Source organism: Blennius ocellaris, assembly GCF_963422515.1.
Source record: "Blennius ocellaris genome assembly, chromosome: 14".
Taxonomy (NCBI): domain Eukaryota; kingdom Metazoa; phylum Chordata; class Actinopteri; order Blenniiformes; family Blenniidae; genus Blennius; species Blennius ocellaris.
The window spans coordinates 19,884,374-19,904,152 of record NC_137663.1 but is presented as its reverse complement, the minus strand read 5'-3'; the positions used below and the strand labels follow the sequence as shown (position 1 = coordinate 19,904,152).

Genomic DNA, 19,779 nt, shown 5'->3' with positions numbered 1-19,779 from the left:
CCTCCGCCGCTTCTTCTTCGTCGTGGCCTGGTGTGGAGGCTCCGGGAGTTTCCGGCGTGTTGCTGCCCTCCATCGGCCCCGAGCGGACACGGCGGTGCTGCTTTAACGTAATAAAAAAGAAAGAAAAGAAAACCTCCAAGAAATACTGTGTACCAGTGCATATCACACATAAATAAATATATTTAAATTGAAACATTTCTCTTAATATTTATTGTAACTGGAGTGAGCAGTGGTGTTAAACACATGCCTCCCAATTCCATTCTGAAATTTTGTTTTTGCCACAAAAACTTTCAATTTTGTTGTTGTCGTGATGCAGAGTATTTTTTTTAAATGCCTTTATAAGTTTTACTAACGAAAATGACCACAATCTCAACATAAACCCAATTTTAACAATATGTCCTGTGCAAACACAATGAAATGCCCCCAAAACACAATCCAAAGTCCAACAATCAATGCTTTCTTTGCAATTTTTACAATTTGCTTATTGATTTGTTGGGCCATATTGGAACCTATTGTGGGCCGCCCATGTGCCTCATATTTTACACCTCCTTAAGACAGTCACAACAGTTGCAGACCAAGACTTATCAGCTTAAAGTTGTGCTTTTGCAGCTTTTGATGATAATCTTTCATGTTTCTTCTTCTAAATCAAAATATGTAACTCTTCATAGCTCTTCTTATTATGGGCAATGTTTTAAGAGCATACATTAGTTTTGGTAAAAATCCTCTTTTTATCATATTAGCTTACAAATTCAAGTTAAAATGATAAAGTGTAAGTCTGTTAAAAAAAAGAAAAGTTACAAAAATAGGAAAAAGATATCATGGTTTCCTTCAGTGAAGGTGCCTCTCCATATAAAAGTAAACATTTGGAGACTCCAAACATTAAAGCTAGTAAGTGTTCTGAGTAGAAAACTAAAGCTTCTTGTAAATGTTTGATCAAGCTGACCTCTGCTTCCCTTCACTCGGTCTTGGGGACAAGTCGTTTCCATGGAGATGTTTTTCAGGCCTGCTGACTGACCGAGTCTGAAGTCTGAGCTTTTCACTGCTGATCTGAAAAGACTTTTCATAAACACGTGCAGTACTGGAGTGTGACCCGGTGTGGGCCTGTTAAAGAATTACTGATTGAGCTTTTTTTTTTTCTTCTTCGTCTCTCTCCGAACAGAACTCTTAATGGAATAAACCAGAACCTGAGTGACTTCATATCTTTTCTCTATGACTCCCAAGAAACCTCAACAATGGCTGCAAGTGGTGGGACATGCAGGTTAGTTTCATCGAGTCTCCTTCAATTCCTTTTTTTTTTTTAAGGTGCAATTGTAGTTAAATGTTCAAGATTTTCAAGACATTGCATGTATAATTTCCTTTCCCGATTGTCTCCACAGGGAGCTTCCATATTGGGGACTACGGCACACTGCTGAAGAGGTTTTGTGAAGGCGAGCAGCAATGCTACCTGAGGCTGATGGAGGACTCTCTGAGACCTTTTGTTCCAGCCTACTACGGTGTCGTGCAGCATGGCGAGCATGATTACAACATGATGGATAACTTGCTGATCAATTTTAATTCCCCTGCCATCATGGACTGCAAGATGGGAAGCCGGTAATTTCTAATGTTGTGGATTTAAAAACATTTTTTTGGTTATTCGTGTCGATGCAATGCTGCTTATTGTGCAGGACTAAATGAGACACTGTCCTTGTATGTGGCACAGCACATACCTCGAGGAAGAGCTGCTTATGGCCCGTGAACGACCTCAGCCTCGCCACGACATGTATGAAAAGATGGTGGCAGTGGATCCAGAGGCACCGACAGTCCAAGAGAGAGCCCAGCAGGCCGTGCTGAAAACGAGGTACATGCAGTGGAGGGAGACGCTGAGCTCCACGACAACTCTGGGGTTTCGTATTGAAGGATTTAGGGTAAGCACCCGAACACCCGAAGGATTCAGTTTCATATCGAGAGTGTTATACAGAAGATGATGAGTTATTGAAGGGAGCTGTGTGCTGTTGTTATCTAACATTTGTCGCATTAAAAATCATGCCAACGTTACTTTCCTCTGCAGAAATCAAATGCAGAATGTCACACAAACTTCAAAAGGACAAAAAGCAGAGAACAAGTGGTGGAAGCATTTTTTGACTTTGTTGAGTCCAATACGAGCATTTTGGTGAGTATCATCCCTATTTTCTCGCATGTGTTTGTTTTCTCTAAAACATGTTGTGTCTCCCTCCAGTGGGGTTATCTGACCAGGCTGAAACAGTTGCGGCAAGTCTTGGAAGAGTCCAAATTCTTCAGGACACACGAGGTCAGCTTGTTCGATTTAACGATTTTATTGATCCAAGTTCGTAAATGTAGCTTTTACTAACGGCACTGTCCCTACAGGTTGTGGGAAGCTCGTTACTCTTTGTGCACGATGACACAGGGAAAACGGGAGTCTGGATGATTGACTTCGGGAAGACGATGACTTTGCCACGCCACTTTACCTTGGACCACCGCACCCCATGGGCTGAGGGTAATCGGGAAGATGGCTACCTGTGGGGTCTGGACAACCTGATTAATGTACTAGCCAACATGTTGCCACTGACGTGAATCCCTCTTGAAAACACATGCGGAAATTCCCTCTCATCCCTTCCTCCACCACTTATAGCGAATGACTGCACAGAAACTGGCTCATGAAATTGTTGTGCCGTGAAGAATTGAGGGAAATAATCAAGATGCGGTAATGATCCCAATCGTCAATGCTTTGGAGCGGAAGGAATGTGGTTACCTTCGTATTGTGGAAACCTAAAATAATAGCTTGATTTGACATTATATATTAAATCCAGGGTTGTACTGATTAGGTCAACCGACAGTGTGGTGGAGTCAGGGTGTAGCCTCAGCTGGAGATGTGTGACCCAGCTGTCTATGGAGGACCTGCACACACAAGGCTCGACCAATTAGAAATGAAAAATGTCACCATCCCCCCTGGCTTGTGATGATCGACTGAAATGTCAAGGTGCGTCATTAAAACGGTGCTAAGACTTCAGTTTTAGCATTCCATTGGTTTATTTGTTTTCCCTTTGATCATTATCATTGCCTGGGAGGAGACCAATGTCACGATCATGATTTAACATGCTGGATTATAAATCAACATATTTGTGGGTGTGGCTGTCTGTCTGTCTGTGTTTTGGATGGGTGATAGTTTAAAAACAATATAGCTGTGTTGTATTTCTGAGTTTGTTTGTTTATACTAAAATTCTACCAATTGTTTGATGGATTGCTCCGAAACTCCATAGAATGTGCAATGCTTTCATGTCTGCTGATTTTACTTAAAAACAAAGTGACCAGTGTGGAATTAGTCCCAAAAAACACTTTGTCCAATATCATATAGTCACTTATATCCCCAAACATGGAGACATTGGGTATCGGACAACAACATTTTTGTAATATACATTTTGGTCTAAAAAAAATCTTTTTCTTTCAATGAGCTTGGGCACAAGCATTCTCATATTTCGATAACTCCAGAAATGGTTCTTCTGAACCAACAATTTCCCCCTGTGCATAATTGAGTGAGCATTCAGAAGATTTGTAAAGGAGGAGACCTTTACTAATATTACTAATATCATAAAATCCTTCTCTTGTTTTACATCATTTAAATCGTCACTACTATCATCAAGAATGTCGTAACCATCGTAACCAACTACTTTTTGCCTTTTTTGCATGTAAAGGCAGAAGTGCTGTGTGTCTGACGCACCTGCCTGCTGCTGCCATTCAGCCATCAGGCAGAGGGAACCCCTGCCCTTACCTGCAGCACCAGACAAGATTAAAGGGAGAGCAGACAGAGCTCCTGATAGCAGTGCTCAACAAATCCTCCCACACAGTCTGCAGCAACAACAAAAAGCCTTCTCAGTGGGTCTGGAAGCTTTACCTCACTGGTAAAAAACAAAACAAAAACGCAGACAGAGACTAACTATCTTCTCAGATTTGTTCAATCGACTCATTGCATCACATCACTTCAGTGGTAAAGGACTCCACTGCTAAACATGAATTTACTTAATCGTCCACTTGGTCTAAATTGATGTTGTAGGCAGGGCTCCGTGGTTGAAACCAATTAATTATTGGTTCTTATTATGTAAAATAAATACTTGATCAGTTGTATTGTGGTGGTAGCATCAGGTCTTTATGGTAAAGTTCATTTAAGGTGTGTTAAAGGCTCAGAAGGGAGGAGCATACTGTTAACTGGCTGCGCCAATCAGGGTGTGCTCAGAGGAGGAGGGGGTGGGGAGGCACATGATGTCAGCGTATGAAAGATGAAATATCTGACAGACTCCCAGTTTGCATGGACGAAGAGTGAGGAAGAGTGGACACTGACCAGGTACTATGGTTTCATTTACTTTAAGTATTCACTTTTCTTTTTTCCTGTATTTCATATTAGGTGAATTACACATCATTTGTTGTTCATTGGTCAAATATTTTTAAACTCTTTTTCATTTGTAAGGTGTTTCAATGAACGCTTTTTTTTTTTTTTAAAGAGCAAAATATGTATACATTGTAAGAGACGAGGTTTTTATATTGATTTTCTTTGTGTTTTCTCTTCAGATGGATGGTTTGTCAACAGTGTGATCAAAGCAGATTTTTTTTTCCTCCCAGAGATGTCCGTCAATCCTGTAATCATTGTCGAACCAGAATACCACTTTGGTTGTACCAAAAGTTCTATATATGTATTTTGCACAGTGGGTGATGCCTTTTTCACATGAAGAGAGTGTGTGACTGCGCAGTGCTGGCAGAAGCAGTGCATGTTGTTGCGGTGGTGTCTCTCTGCTACTGCTGTGCTCATGGCTCACAGGAGGGCGACAGGTGGCTGCTGCTGCCCAAGAGCACCCATGAATGAAGACAACGCTCGGTTCTTCCTGCTGGCCGGCCTCATCCTCCTATACCTATTGTGTGGGGCGGCCATCTTCTCAGCTTTGGAGCATCCCTTTGAGCTCCGTGCCCGTCTTCTCTGGAAACAGCAGTTGGACAATTTCACCAGGCGATACAAGGTGAACCTCGGCGCCCTGCACACTCTGCTGCGGCAGTACGAGGAGGCGAACGGAGCTGGGATCAGAGTGGACGCACTCAGGCCACGATGGGACTTTTCTGGAGCATTTTACTTTGTGGGCACAGTGGTCTCCACTATTGGTAAGTGTTCACTTTTAAATCTGTTTTAGACATACTTTGTTTTTGTTTTTTTCTGATCCTTCTTCTGAATTTGCACATTACTTATGAGTTGCAATCTGATCAAGACAACCACAAAGCATGACACTTAACCTTTAATTTTTTGTGTTTGTCCCCTTCAGGATTTGGCATGACTACGCCAGCGACAATAGCAGGAAAAATATTCCTGATCTTTTATGGTCTGATTGGCTGTGCCGCCACCATCCTCTTCTTTAACCTTTTCCTGGAGAGGATCATCACAATGCTAGCGTACATCATGCGCTGGTGCCACGAGCGTCGGCTGAGATGCGCTGGAGTTCGGATGGTGTCGAGCAGAGAGGGGTCGTCAGGCGAGGAGGACAGCCTGGAAGGCTGGAAACCTTCAGTCTATTACGTGATGTTAATCCTGGGACTCGCGTCGGTTGTAATTGCATGCAGTGCCTCCACCCTGTACAGCTCCATGGAGAACTGGAGCTACGTGGACTCCCTCTACTTTTGCTTTGTAGCTTTTAGCACCATTGGTTTTGGCGACCTGGTGAGCAGCCAAAGACAGCAGTATGAATCCCAGGAAGCCTACCGACTTGGAAACTGCCTTTTCATCCTGATGGGAGTATGTTGTATCTACTCGCTTTTCAATGTCATTTCCATAATCATCAAGCAAACTCTCAACTGGATCTTAGGCAAACTGGTCTGCTCAGGCCAGTATAAGCTTTGTTCCTGCTCGACATGTAGCTGCTGGTGGCTTTGCTGCCCCTGCCTGCAGAAGAAAAGTCACAACCAAAGACGTATACCTGCACGCCTCAGGCCAAAACGCATGAAACGCAACGCGGTGCAGCCCATCTCCTCGCAACGCCCCGTGGGCAGACACCATTATAGAGACGGCTCTGTGGAGACAGTGTGTGACAGTGAGACGGATGCCGGGACGGTGGCTGAAGTGTGCGTAGGGCGACGTCTGTCAGGAGAGATGATCTCTGTCAATGAGTTCATGGTGTCAAACAAAGTGTCTCTGGCACTGCTGCAAAAGCAGCTGAGCGAAACGGCACACCAGGGCCCACGGCAAAGTTACAGCCACCAAAATGGATTCTCTGGTGGCGTGGGGGCCTTGGGAATTATGAATAACCGCTTACAGGAAACCAGCGTGGATAGATAACTTCAGAATTTTAGTTGTTCCCATGCCGTGTACATTGCTTTGGATTCTGTGTATTGAAGCTCTTTTCTTTAAGCTACTCTTTAGGAAGCGATCAGACAAAAGCAATGATAGGCGTCACCATCACTGCGAGTATACAAAATCTTTATGTTGAAAATGTTTGGTCCAAACCATTTCAGACAATGGTGAACTTCTAGCATATTTTGTATGGTGAGGGGAAGGAGAGTAAAAAGGCGATTAAAAGAATTCAGCATCAGCTTGAAGAGGGGTCTGATGTCTTCAAGTGATTGACTCATACCAAAGCAATCAGAGGAAACGAGCAGTGAAGGACCACTTCAAAAGGACTGCTGATTTAAGAGTCTTGCACATGTCTCCCAAGCTGTGCAACACATATGGCCGCATGTGAGGTGGCCATCTGTATTAGTGAATGTACAGACACCGTAGCTACAGTGTCCATCAAGATAAGTAGCTGCACATAGAAAACATGTAAATCAAGATTTGTATGCAGCTTCTCCAGAACATCACAGGAGCTTACAAGCACCATGGGGTGGATGTTTTAATTTGTTGATTGCTTGCAACATACTCCTCTTGCTTCATCATTCCATGTCATTGAAATTCATCATCATCATCATCATCATGAAAGACATCCAGGGTTTTTGAAAGAGAACATCTAATCAAACGTGGCTCGTCGAGGACCCACTTAAGTCAACAAGTGCTTTGCAAATATTCGAAGGATCACATCAACAGAGTGTGGAGAAGGATTTAGGCTTCCCATGGCTTGACTAGACAAGACTCTTTACTATGCAAAAAAAACAAACCCTCATTTAAATCTATTTTGTGTATTTTTGTGTCACTAATGTGAAAAGATTGTATTAGAAAAAGCTTCCTGACTAGAGATCTTCTGCGAGCGAGTCTCACCTGTTTTCATCTGGCAGTCACATGCAATGGTGTATTTTCATCAATGTCAATGACTTCAAAACAGACCATTCATCAATTAAATATTCTTTATTTGGTTGAAACAATCAATATTCTTATACACCGAAAATATCTCACTTAAATGATGTCACAACGCAGATAAAAGACTCCATTCAGAAACGGACCCGTTCTGACGCTTTGTTTTTACAACTATATAAAAGATGAGTAAGGCAGCACAGTACAGAATACCCAGTTCATGGAAAAAATACATTTCACAGACACAAAATAATGTAGGAATATAGAGCCTATCCATGTAAAAGTCAGATTCATTGGTTTTCTGGTACTTACTGATTTCCTTTTCAATATCAAACAGTACTCCAACTAAGGAGGTCTCATCTTATGAATGGTTAAAAATATGCAAAGTTGAACACTACTTCAGTAACATCATTATTCATTGTATTTAATGGTGAAATGTATTTTTTCTCGATGTGTTCAGAAATAAATCCTAAATCGTTTGTTTGCCCGTCACTTCCAGCAATGAGGAAAGAATGGGGTGAATTTGTGCATTCCCATAAACTGCAAGAGTATTCACACCGACACAGCTGGATATATGTTTGCTGCATGCGAGCTTTTGGCTGGCATTAACAATGTATTCAACATGTATTTTCTTCCTGAAGAAGAAAAGTCAAACATAAACTCCTTAAATAATTACGTTTTTCTATCTATTCTTAAAACATCACTCCTACATGTACTAATGATTTATCCAACAAAAATGTACAATTTCACAGTTGGTTGTTATTCAGTTTGACAGGGTGTTACTTGAATCTGTACTTACTGTTCACTGAATAAGAGGCAGAGGTTTGTTGCTGGGTCAGAGTCTCTGAGTAGGCTTTGTTTTTTTCGTTGTTTTTTTTTTACAAAATATCCTTCTTGTACAAATATAAAGTATCAGGTATTATTAGATCTATTTTTGCATTGCATTTGTTACGACAAGTTGCTGCTTTTTGATATGATGTAAACAAACACTTTGGTCTGTTTATCATCTCCCTTTTTGTTTTAATGGGGAAATATTCACATTGATTTCAGCTCCTTTGTGGATCTCTGGACACAAAGTTCATTTGGTCCTCTAAGAGCCCCCCAAGTCCTGGACACAAACACACACACACACACACACACACACACACACACACACACACACACACACACACACACACACACACACACACATGCACGCACGCACACAATAAGGAAATATCAGTGAATGTAATTAGCATAGGCGAAGGATTAATATGTATTTCAATGATTAAAATGGGACAACAGTAGCGTTGCTACTCACATCTGGTACTGTAGGCATGTGAATTTCCCGTTGTTGGTAGTAAGCAGAAATAATACAGTTCCTCCTGTTGTAGACAGAAGTGACATGGTGTCATTGAACAACACAGTCAGTATATATACGCAGACTGTTATACACCCACACAGAGTAACACAAGAAGAGTCATTTGTGGTCACCTACTTGCTCTGTATCCCTCCACCCGGAGGCAAACCGGGGATGACAGTGGATGCGAGCACAGTGAGGACAGAGAGCAGGTCAGGCTCCTCTCCTCTGGCACACAGCTCATCATAAATCTCTGTTAGATGGTGGAAGAAAGAGGCACTCATCTGAGCACATTCAGGGATTTTTTTTTTGTTTTGTTACATGCGCCTCAAAGAGTAAGCTTTGATATTGATAACTAAATGATCCACATCAACAGATAGTAATCTGACACCAGTCTGGGCATTGAAAAGTTCAGTAAACAGGGAAAACAAAAGCACATTTATTTCTACTATTTTCAGCTACAGATAAATGCACATTTGTTTTAATGTGCATTTACAGTCTTTTAGTAATAATGAAGAGATGCAGCGTCAATAATCACGTAATCTGTCAAACTTTGGACGTTAAGAGTTTTTCACTATATTGAAATTGTCTCCACAGGCCACTTAGTGTTTCCTTGGTAGCATTTAGCGGATAACAATTATTAATTGCTCCAGCAATAAACAAGTATTTTGAAGAAAAGGTGTGAAAATGAAGAGTGACATATTTTATAAAGAACTTGTGTGAAAGGTCTTCCATGCACATCATCATTACTCAGCTCACTCACCAGCCACTTTGGACTCCAGCAGGTCCTCCAGTTCGGCCTCGTGGTGTAACGCCTCTGCAGACAGCTGGGGGGCTCCAGGGAAGCACAGCAGGATGATGCTGATGTTGTCCAAGCTGCCCTGTGGCGTGAAGCAGAGTCAGCAAGGGTGAGTAATGATGGCTGACCTTACAAATGTCAACATATGAAACATTATTTAATCCTATGAGCCTAGCTTTAGAAAGAGATCATTTTCACCTCAAGGTTTGCCTCCCAATGTCACACTGACGCAGTGAAGCAGGAACACGCTAAATGGAGTGTGGAAGGAGCCCTGACATTTTGAGGTCATTGTGCACATTGAAGATGAATCTCAGTTACATAATGGCACCATACGTGCACGTGTTTGTGTTGATGTGTTTCTAAAAAAAACCCACAAGATAGATAATGGACCTGAGTACCTATGAGTGTTATAATGGGGATTCTCTCACTACATTTCAGTAATGAGTGACAAAACAAAGTATTGTTGACATTTCTTTCCACAGTCCCCAATTAATAGTGGACTTGTATGTGTACAGTTGTGTATAGCCTCCATAACATTATTGGGGATGTCTCTACTGAAGCAATTATTCCCACACACTAAGATAAGTTTAATGGTGATGTTATGGTCCAGAATTCTGTTTTCACCCTGTTCTGTGTGATAGTGGCCTAAATGACTTCCCATAGGACCCCAGAATTATCCCACGTAACTCGTTGTGACATCCTAGCAGCCTATTTTAAGGCGATCTGTCAGACTATTGCATCCCAAACAGCTGCAGCAGCAGCCAGAGTCTAAACAAGTCAGAAGAAGCCTCAGCAGAAAACACTTTACACCACTGAGGAAGAAAAACCTCTTTACGCATTTACATGATATTTGTTGCAGTGACCACCAGAGCTACTGGAGTTAAAAGAAATTCACTTAAATCTCAGTATAACCAGCTGTATAGTGTAATAACATAGTGTAATATAGTGTAAGAACACAGTGTAATATAGTGTAATACTATACTATGCATGTTTTTTAAAGTTTGTAAACATGTAAGGATAAGTTGTTTATCTAGTTAATTTGGGTTTGCCTTTGAAACTTTGCAATAATTAATTCCTAGAGTCACAGTACAATATTAGTATAGTTAGTTGATTGTTCTGAATCATCCTTCCTCCTATAGTGTAGTTTTCAGCTGCAGATACCAGCTTTTATATACACGAAACATTCACAGGTTAATTCCCAAGCTCTTGTTGACTTGATTATCAACACCATATTTGTTGTTCTTAATGGAAGTAAATCCTTAAGATATCGAGCACAAGATTAAACATAAGAATGAATTATGTTGATCACGCGTTTGTATTGTCGAAACTGTGACACCTTTAAAAACGTGTACTTATTTTAGATAAACTCTGAAACTCCGTTTCAGATCAACCATGAAAGCGCATTCAAAATTATGTAAGTGAGTTTCAGCCTGAAAAGATGTTTTATGTTCAGTTAAAAAGGACTTGTTGTACAGAAACCTAGCCAGTTCTGACCTTGTAGAGACAGAGGTCAATAACTTGGTTGCAGACGTCCCTCAGGTCAGTGCTGACTTGCAGCCGGTTGTGGATGAAGGCGCACAGATCTTCGTTGCTGATGGTGTCCCACACGCCATCGCAGGCGAGCACCAGGAACTCATCTGCCGGCGAGCGCTCCACTACGAACACCTCCGGCTCTGGAGACACCATCTGCTCGCACGGGGTGCGGTTCTCTGCCCCCTTGTAGCTGAAGTCGCCCAGGGCGCGGGACACTGCCAGGGAGCCGTTGATCCGTTGGAGGGACACGGAGCCGCCTGCACTCTCGATTCGCTCCTTCTCCAGAGGGCTGTAAGGTTTGTGGTCTTCGGTGGAGAAGCAAACCTGCCCAGACCTGCACAGCATGGCCCTGGAGTCCCCACAGTTGGCAAAGTAGATGTAGTAGGGCGAGATGAGTGTGGCCACCACGGTGGTGCCGCCCCTCTCCCAGCCTTCTCGACGAGCCACAGAGTGCAAGTGCCTGTCTGTTTGGAAGAAACCTTCCGTGATGGCTCCTTTTACCTTCCCGGGGTCGTCCTCTGGTCCCATTCCGCCTGCCATCACAAAAACAAAGTCGGGACACAGTTGTTTATCAAACTAGGTGCTGCAAAGACATGACATTCAGTTGATGTTATTGATGCCCTGTATTTGGTGCAAAGATTTGGATTAAACACAGTTGAGCATTAATGGACAGTCAGTGAATTACCAGCTTCTTTGGCTTTTCTATACATTCAGTTTACTTTCCATTTCTAATCACCTGTAGCCAGGATGTGACCCAGGAGGTGCTGAGAGGAGTACTGTGCCACGTTGCTGCCTGCATGTCCGTCAAACACGGCAAAGAAGCTCCAGTCAGCTAACTCTCCACCCAGCTGTGGCACGCAGTTGTGGAAGTCCTCCATGTTGGCCCTCCATCCCTGCATACTTCCCAGGGCATAGGTGAGACCCCAGCGGGCGCAGCCCTCCTCTGCCAGTTTGTCCAGCACTGGCCGGTCCAGGTAAGGGCTGGGGATGACCTCCTCCTTCTCACCCTTCCCTGGTGGCTCTCCTTCTGCCGTTCCCCCACGGCCCCCCTTGAAGAAGGAGCTGACCCTCTTCTCTGTTTCTTTCACCAGCTGCCGCACGAATGCAGGCATCTCCACGTTCCCCTTCCTGGCCGTCCTCATGGCTCTGACGTGCGGCTGACGCTTGGAGGATCTTCCTTTGTCCCTGCCCTGGTGTTTGCGGCTGGGACGGAGGGCTGAGGCGTGGGCCTGACGATGGGCCTGTGCAGTGTCTGCGTAGCCCTGCCGCTCCAGGGCTCAGAGCATGGCAGCCTGAGCTGATGGATGTTCTCTGTGCTGGCTGCCTTCCCCCCTCTCGCTTCTCATCTCCTTCCTCTCCTCGGCTCTTCCTCTCTGGAGACTTCACTGATCAGCGTTCCCTCGTCTGCTCATTCTTCCTCTCTCCCCCCGATCCAGTTTTTTGTCTCTGTGCTGCTGTGATTTCACCTTCTCCCTCGCTTTTTCATAGCTCTTCCCTCTTTCCCCAGCTCTCCTTTCGCCTTGTTATTTTCCCTGCATCTGCTGTGATTGGCCGGCTATTTATGTGCACCAATCCCTGCCCTGCGAGCATTGTCACTGTCATGTCTGAGCTCAGCCTCTCTCACTGTCCGCCTATCTGCGGCTCTGCCCTTCCTACGCCGTCAGTAATCTCAACCTTTGATCGGCTTGGATTATGGGTTTGCGGATTACATGAGCGTCGGCCATTTAGCACAAAGTGTGTGATAGCAGAAGACAGAGAGAAGAAGATTTATGATTATCCCTTTAAACAGATTTTTCTTACATTATTTTTAAACTAAACATGATGGTAGTGTTTCTAATGTATATAATAATAGTAATAATAATAATAATAATAATAATAATAATAATAATAACAACAACAGGTATTAATGTTATTATTATTATTATTATTATTATTATTATTATTATTATTATTATTATTATTTTGTATTTTTCAGTGGTGGTAAATAGTCAGACATATATATTCTTTAATATTCTATCTTGAAAGTGCATGTGTTTTTTGTGGGTTTTTTTTTTTCATTTTGAATGATTATGCACCACAACATGTTTTACAGCTGTTGTGTTTGGCATCATTCCCCCTGAACCACAGCTTAGCCCTGCTGACATGACCACTCTCTGGAATTCGCCTCATACTTTGATTTAGGTGCGGACGCTCTGCTGGCCGAGGTGCTCCGACCACACAGGAAAGAATGGATGAGCTCTCATTTGTGATAACTCACAACATTGTACCAGCTATTCATCACAAACACATGCGCACACATGAGAAGAAGGTACAGTGTCTGAGCTTGTGTGTGCAGCCTCAATGCACCTGCAAATTGTTTTTGATTTATTTTGAAATAGCAACATTTGGACATGCATGTGTGTTTACAAATAGTAAGTTGGCCATTTCTGTGATGTACACTATAATGGATTCTGCTCACCATTTGGCCCATGCACATTGCACACACTTGACCTGCTGGGGGGATGTGCTAAAGACAAATCCATGAAAAAATATTGTCACACTATGAGAATGTTACTAAAATAAATTTTCACTGTTTTCGAGAGGACCTACAAATATTTCCTTGGGAGTGTGTTGAGTCTACTGTGTGTTGATAATGAGGTGAGTTGGCTCCAAGATGTCTTTAGAGATACCAGCAGAGAAATATGAGATACTAGGTTTCTTAAACCTAATGAGGGAATTATCCATCATTGTGATGCTTCCAAAGTGTCCTAAATGAAGCACTTGCACTTTGACTGTTGGCCCATGTAATCATAATGAAGCTTCATTATAAATGTGTTAGTCCATTATAATTACTACAGTACACAGCAGCTGCAGAGAGACACACTCTGACATGATTGAACTTCTTAGGATTCTTAATTGGTGAGGAATTGGACAGATAAAGCTGTTCCCCGCTAACCTGTTGTGAAGCTCTCTGTGTGCAGGTTCACTGCCAACTGGTGGAGGAAGCAGAAGAGTCTCTGAGCTCGGGGGACATGCTGATGTCTCAGGTTCCCAATTTGTGTGTGTGTGTGTGTGTGTGTGTGTGTGTGTGTGTGTGTGTGTGTGTGTGTGTGTGTGTGTGTGTGTGTGTGTGTGTGTGTGTGTGTGTGTGTGTGTGTGTGTGTGTGTGAAAATTCAAGCAGGGTGTATCCAATACAGGATAAAATTAGGCCAGCCAGGCCTTATATTGCTGACGGAGCCGGGGTGGCCAAAAAAAGCCCAGTGTACAGGCCAACAGTGGGAGCATAAGGAAGAGAGGGGGAGCAAGCAGGATCGCCGCAGAAATGGCCAACAAACGTAAGGAAACAAATAGTGGCGGCTTTGAGTAAACAGAAGGAGCCGGGCAGAGTTCGGCTGTCAGGTGGGGGAGAAGCACGGGGTTTGTTATTCCCCCTGTCAGTGGGCTGGTGTGAATACTGACAGGATGGCAAGTCAACTCCTGAGTCCAGCAGATCTTTCACTGGGTGGACAGATGGACACACTCAGCTAAATGAGGAGCTTTTAGCTGTACGACTGTTGCTTTGTTCTTTGTGTGACTCTTGAATTCTAAACGACGGTGATGTAGTGTTTTCTTGTCAGACTTATTCTGTTTGCGATTATTCAAAATCCATTTATGTTATTTTGGATTAGATTAAGCGTTGGGGTACGAGTAAGACTTTACTGGGAGATTACTTGTGCAAAGGCTTAAATAGGAGAATTACTCTTTGTGCTTCATCTTGTGATTACTTAAGTAAACATATTCAATACCAACTGCTTGCTTCATTAGTTATTCTGTGCTGTTATATTTACACAGTAGAGTAGACGTCAATAAGGCAGTTAGTGATTGTGTGTGTGTGTGTAGTGTTGTGTTGGCTAAGGTAGGCTAATGTGTTTTTCAGGAAAAAGCCCATTATTCTATTAATTAGCTTGAAGTTAAGCCTGAAATCAGGAAGTTAATGGAAAGTGGTTGAAGACTTTAAACCTAATGATGGTTTAATCTTTTTTGATTCGTTAGTGTATGTGCTCTTTGCATGAACAGAAACTAAAATTGAATGGTCTATGCAAATATGACAGAAATATATATATTATTTATGGTCCTGTCACTTCAAATTATTGCTTTTTGTCCTGCTGCCTCGTCATCCTTCCTCCAGCCTCTTTCATATAACGGAACCTATAACAGGATCACAGTATATTAACACGCATTATTGTAACTAATGAATCATGAGGTGCTTTGCCGATGTGTTTCCCATTTCTTTTTGCACCTGCAGGCTGGTTTATATGCAGAGATTCCCATGAGATGTGGGATTATTATTGTTAATATTAACCTCATTTTCACAAAATTATATGAAACATATTTGAAGTTGACTGAAAATACATTTCTTCGATCTGCAAATGAACATCAGTCTAAAGTTCTATACTTGCTTTTTCCCCAAGATTTGGACTACTTCTAGTTGAAGCTTATTCGATTAAACACTGTGGGTGAAGACAGGGTACACACTCAAATTTACACCTTGATCAGAGTCACCAATTAACTACAAACATCTGGAGAGAACAAACTCACGCATGGGGAGAACATGCAAACTTCATAAAGAAGACACAGCCTCCAACTAGACTCAATACAGAGACGCAGTTTCTGCTCATGCGGAGTCTGACAAGCACAGAAAGGTCTCATGCATTTTTATTGAGATGCAGAAACAATGAGGCCACGTTCAGTTATTATGTATATCATGTTGTCCGTATGTTTGAATTGATTTTAAAACAGAAAGTAGCACAAGTTTGTTGTTGGTAGCTTTGTTTTGGGAAACTTTGGATGATTTTCCACGAGACTAGTTCTTGTTTTTCTTGTGTTTTTCATAATCCACACTGAAGGATCATTCAAGAGGGATTAAAAATAGTTTTTTTTTCTGTTAGTTATAGGACTTTTCTCAACTTATGGTGTCAGTTTCATCTTGACTGCAAATCTAATTTACATCGATCCTTCTTCTGCATCTCAAAGAATTATTGTAAGAGGTGACGGTTAAGAACAGTCACAGGCAAATAAAGCAGTGTTGAAAATTTTAAAAAAATTAAAAAACCCTCAAAGTTGCTTGACGAAGGCTTTATTTAATGCACAGTAATCATGCTACATTCTCTTTTAAAGTCACAGATTGATTTCATTACTCCGCTGACTTGTGTGGCCTGTTTTGCAGTGGTGGAGCTTGTGTACTGGCGGAACATAAAGAAGACGGCTGTGGTGCTCACAGGCCTGGTGATCAGCCTTGCGAGCCTCTTTCAGCTGAGCGCCATCACTGTGCTCTCCCACATCTTCCTCGGTGTCATGAGTGTCACCTTCGCCCTCCGCCTGTACTACAAACTGCTGGAGCTGCTGCGCTGGAACCCGGGGGTTCACCCCTTCCAGTGAGGCAACGACACTCACACGGTCCGGGGGTGTGTATATTTCAGTGTCCGCGCAACTAAAGGCCTGTGCGGGTGTGTTTGTGTGCGACTTCATCCTCAGGTCCTATCTGGATTATGACAACTCCTTGACCGACAAGGAGACGGTGATGCTGGTGGAGGAGGTGGTGCTGCTCATCGCATTCGCTGTCACGGAGTTCAAACGTCTTCTGTTCATTGAGAGCGTAATGGACTCCATAAAGGTCTGAGCGAAACTCAAGTCGCAACAGATGTGTTGAAAGATGCGCAAGTAACAGCGATTTATTTTCATATGTTTTATCTATGTATGTGCTTCTTCCTTCAGTTTGCTTTACTTCTGTATCTCCTGAGCTACGTTGGCGTCCTCACGACCGGGCTGACCCTGGTGATCACTGGTGAGTTACTTTCAGGTGTCTGTTGTTCCCCGACACCTCAGCGCCGAGCTAATTCTCCTTGCCTGCAGGATGCTGGGCTGCCAGCCTTGCCTACCGTTGAGACTCCTTCCCAAAAAAGAATTCATGAATCATTCATGATGTGCCACCTCAGTGGTGAAACCCAGATTAGGATCATGCAACTAAAAACAATTGTGCATCAAGGGCATAAAGCCGATCCTCCTTGAAGCTCTTTCCTCCACTGAAGGCCCGCTCCACAAACAATCTTTTCTTATAAGTCACGTGCTTCATAACTCCGGCCATCTCCTGCTGACTTGACAGTTTGATAAATAGTTTGAGCAGCGTGCATTTAAATGTGTTTTGCAAACAGTTTGTCCTGAAATACCATCAATCACTTTTATTTCCTCTGCTTCACAGCTGTGATTGCCGTTTTCTCCCTCCCTCTGCTGTACAAGAAGCAGCAGGTGAGCTCCATTCCAGTTTTTTTGATCGTTCAAGCTTTAACAGTGATTCGCTAACGTGCCGCTGGAGAGCGAGACTCAAGCTTCTCAGGAGAACAACTCTTTGACTGCCCTTGTTATCACGGACAGGTGCGGATAAGAAGGCTCGCACGGGCGGTCAGAGGTTTCGTAAGAAAAATCAGGAATATGTAAGTAACCCACCTCTCACTGAGCTGCTGGTATCGACATATGTGTTGTGTTCTTGTGTGTTGTGATTATCTTGTTTTGTTCCAGGTGCAAGAATCTGTACGAGTCTGTGAGACCCCCCCCTGCCCCGGCCCCGGCCCCGGGCCCGAAGCCTGTAGTCGTAGCCACACCTGCCGCGAAACCAAAAGCCAAGTCAAAGTAACTGCGTTGGTTGTACAATGGAAGCAGCCAGGAATTAGGGATTTGGAAAGTGTTGGAACGGGACGTTTCTCTGTGGGGCCGCCGGAGGGGCAGCTCATTTCCATGTCTCCACCGCGATGCTCGTTTATGGGAGCAAGATTTAATTGATCCTGACAGCTGAAACAAAGCTGCCATTCACTCAAAGAGAGGGAAGGGAGGCATATGAGGAGGGGAATTTTATTTACCGAGTTTCTCTCCGCGGGCAGTGATTAATACAATCAGTTCACACCGTTGGAACGGCGTCGAATATTACTGCTTTTTTTTTTTTTTTTTTACTTTTCTCCTTTGGTAACAAGTCTATTTTTACTTGTGAGCACCGTGTTCCCTCCAACTGCAGAATTATTCATAACTAAACACCGGAGCATTATTGCTGCTTCCATTATTGAGCATCACTCATTGTTGGCTGTACAGAGTGAAAACAACATGCAAATCACTTAACATTAATCAGCATTAGCTCCGTTGTCATATTAGAAAAAGCTTTCTTAGCAGACACTCTTTTCAACTTTTATGAGGCTTCTGCTCTGCTTCCATCACATTTAATCAGGCATAAAAAAAACAACCCCTGTAAGTCTCTTACAGCTCTTTAATGATTACAGTCTGAGAATCTTCACTCTCATCTGCAACTTTAAATACATTGTGAATAATTATTACAGAAAATCACAACACTTGTAATTCACGGTCGTATTTACAGTAAATGCTCCTTCCACGACGCCTCATCACTTAGTTAACTATTTCATTAATCAGCTGCCTCATAATTTTTAGAGCAAGTAACAAATGACTGTGAGAATACATCAGTGGCTGGGACGATGATCTGTATGTATCTTCTAACATTTGTAAAATGTTTATTGCCGTTGTCAGATACTTTGTATGGAAGTTAGTTTGTGAAAAAGAACGACTTGAAGAACAGACTTTATGAGCACGAATGAACAGAGAAACTAATAATCGCCCCAAAACATCCAGATATACATAAAGGATGTGCTTCAGGAAGACGTTCAACTTCATATCAAATCTATTCATTCTCTCTTGTCATTTAGAGAGTTCCATAAAAATATACTGCTGTAATAAAAAAGACAAAATCACTATTATGTCATCAAGGACCGTCGTTTTTTGACTGACTGTTTATTTATTTTTTTGATGGAGTGTAATAATTTGCCATTTCAACAGAATCTGAATCAATCAGTCTGTTTACTGACGTCTTCATGCATATTGTCTTTCTAGAATTTCATTCATGTCATACGAAACACCTTATAATGTAATCAGTTCCATTTTCTTGTAATACGAGAAGAATAAAATATAGAGCTTCCAATTATTTGTCAGCATTTTGAATTGTGCAGCAAAAATTAGTTTATACTTTTACCCGCTACATACTTCCCATAGACCTCACTCTCATCTAGTCCTGTGACATCAGCAGGAGGACCAGGTGAATGGGGAGCACATGCAGACACAAGTTATCTTTTCAATGAGTGTTTCTTTCGTTATGCTGCCAAACCTGAGCCACTAAATTGTGAGCAGTTCTTTAGATGCAGTGTTTAACCTGTGTTCAACTTACAATGGAGCTGCACTCATAATGTCTTAATGAGCTTGAAGTATAGTATTTATTTTTTGTCACACCTGTTTTGTTGGTTGTTTAGAGCTGCATTGACCCGCATTGGCACAACACACTAAAACACAAAATATGTGGCTTCATGGTAATATCATAGAGGAAACGTATTAAACACAATCTAAAATCATTATTGTTTTCTGCCTATTTTCACCTCTTAATGTCGATCATTTGTCACGGCCAATAAAAAGTTAACGTGCCTAAATGGAGGCATCATTTGTTATAGTTGTCATTTTTTGTCATTTGTTTTAGGTTTCTTTCTATTGGTATTTATATATTTTTTATTGTTATTTCCTGTTGTAATTTAGCGCCCCAATAAAGTTCTTTACTACACATGATGAGGAGATTGTTTTGCACTCTGTAACCCCAAACTGCATCTTAATCATGTTTTTATGTTATATGCATTAACTTTGATATAAAAGGAGCTGTTTTTTTTTTTTTTTTTTTACAGTGCATGTTTCAATTTGTGTTTTTGGTGTGTAATAATAGGAGGAGAGTAGGTGACTATATAAAGCTGCTCAAACCTGTTAAAATAACTTTAGTGACAAATGAATACCGTGACCGA

General features: G+C 42.2%; 4 protein-coding genes across 4 annotated transcripts; 3 read left to right on the top strand and 1 right to left on the bottom strand.

The window, feature by feature from the left end:
- Nucleotides 1–1,209: 1,209 nt before the first annotated feature.
- LOC308139561 (inositol-trisphosphate 3-kinase C-like) lies at nucleotides 1,210–2,571 on the top strand (the record flags this gene model as incomplete). Its single annotated transcript, XM_080509021.1, has 6 exons — nucleotides 1,210–1,258; nucleotides 1,377–1,590; nucleotides 1,700–1,904; nucleotides 2,048–2,149; nucleotides 2,216–2,287; nucleotides 2,365–2,571. The coding sequence occupies 6 exons, from the start codon at nucleotides 1,210–1,212 to the stop codon at nucleotides 2,569–2,571; spliced, it is 849 nt and encodes a 282-aa protein (XP_080365147.1).
- Nucleotides 2,572–4,757: 2,186 nt separating this feature from the next.
- kcnk12l (potassium channel, subfamily K, member 12 like) lies at nucleotides 4,758–6,307 on the top strand (the record flags this gene model as incomplete). Its single annotated transcript, XM_080509118.1, has 2 exons — nucleotides 4,758–5,142; nucleotides 5,301–6,307. 2 exons carry the CDS (start codon nucleotides 4,758–4,760, stop codon nucleotides 6,305–6,307), a joined length of 1,392 nt encoding a protein of 463 aa, XP_080365244.1.
- A 2,459-nt stretch (nucleotides 6,308–8,766) lies between these two features.
- On the bottom strand, nucleotides 8,767–12,068 carry ppm1nb (protein phosphatase, Mg2+/Mn2+ dependent, 1Nb (putative); the record flags this gene model as incomplete). Its single annotated transcript, XM_080509120.1, has 4 exons — nucleotides 8,767–8,845; nucleotides 9,358–9,475; nucleotides 10,888–11,459; nucleotides 11,663–12,068. The coding sequence occupies 4 exons, from the start codon at nucleotides 12,066–12,068 to the stop codon at nucleotides 8,838–8,840; spliced, it is 1,104 nt and encodes a 367-aa protein (XP_080365246.1). The 3' UTR covers nucleotides 8,767–8,837.
- A 2,103-nt stretch (nucleotides 12,069–14,171) lies between these two features.
- On the top strand, nucleotides 14,172–19,552 carry rtn2b (reticulon 2b). Its single transcript, XM_080509129.1, has 7 exons — nucleotides 14,172–14,241; nucleotides 16,113–16,320; nucleotides 16,421–16,559; nucleotides 16,661–16,730; nucleotides 17,145–17,191; nucleotides 17,318–17,376; nucleotides 17,462–19,552. The coding sequence occupies exons 1-7, from the start codon at nucleotides 14,229–14,231 to the stop codon at nucleotides 17,574–17,576; spliced, it is 651 nt and encodes a 216-aa protein (XP_080365255.1). The 5' UTR covers nucleotides 14,172–14,228; the 3' UTR covers nucleotides 17,577–19,552.
- The last annotated feature ends 227 nt before the right edge of the window (nucleotides 19,553–19,779 follow it).

Excerpts from the sequence above, each read along its gene's own strand:
- rtn2b (XM_080509129.1), top strand. Across the intron at positions 16,321-16,420 it reads CCGGGGGTTCACCCCTTCCA|GTCCTATCTGGATTATGACA; the intron begins GTGAGGCAACGA and ends CTTCATCCTCAG. Across the intron at positions 17,377-17,461 it reads GTAAGAAAAATCAGGAATAT|GTGCAAGAATCTGTACGAGT; the intron begins GTAAGTAACCCA and ends GTTTTGTTCCAG.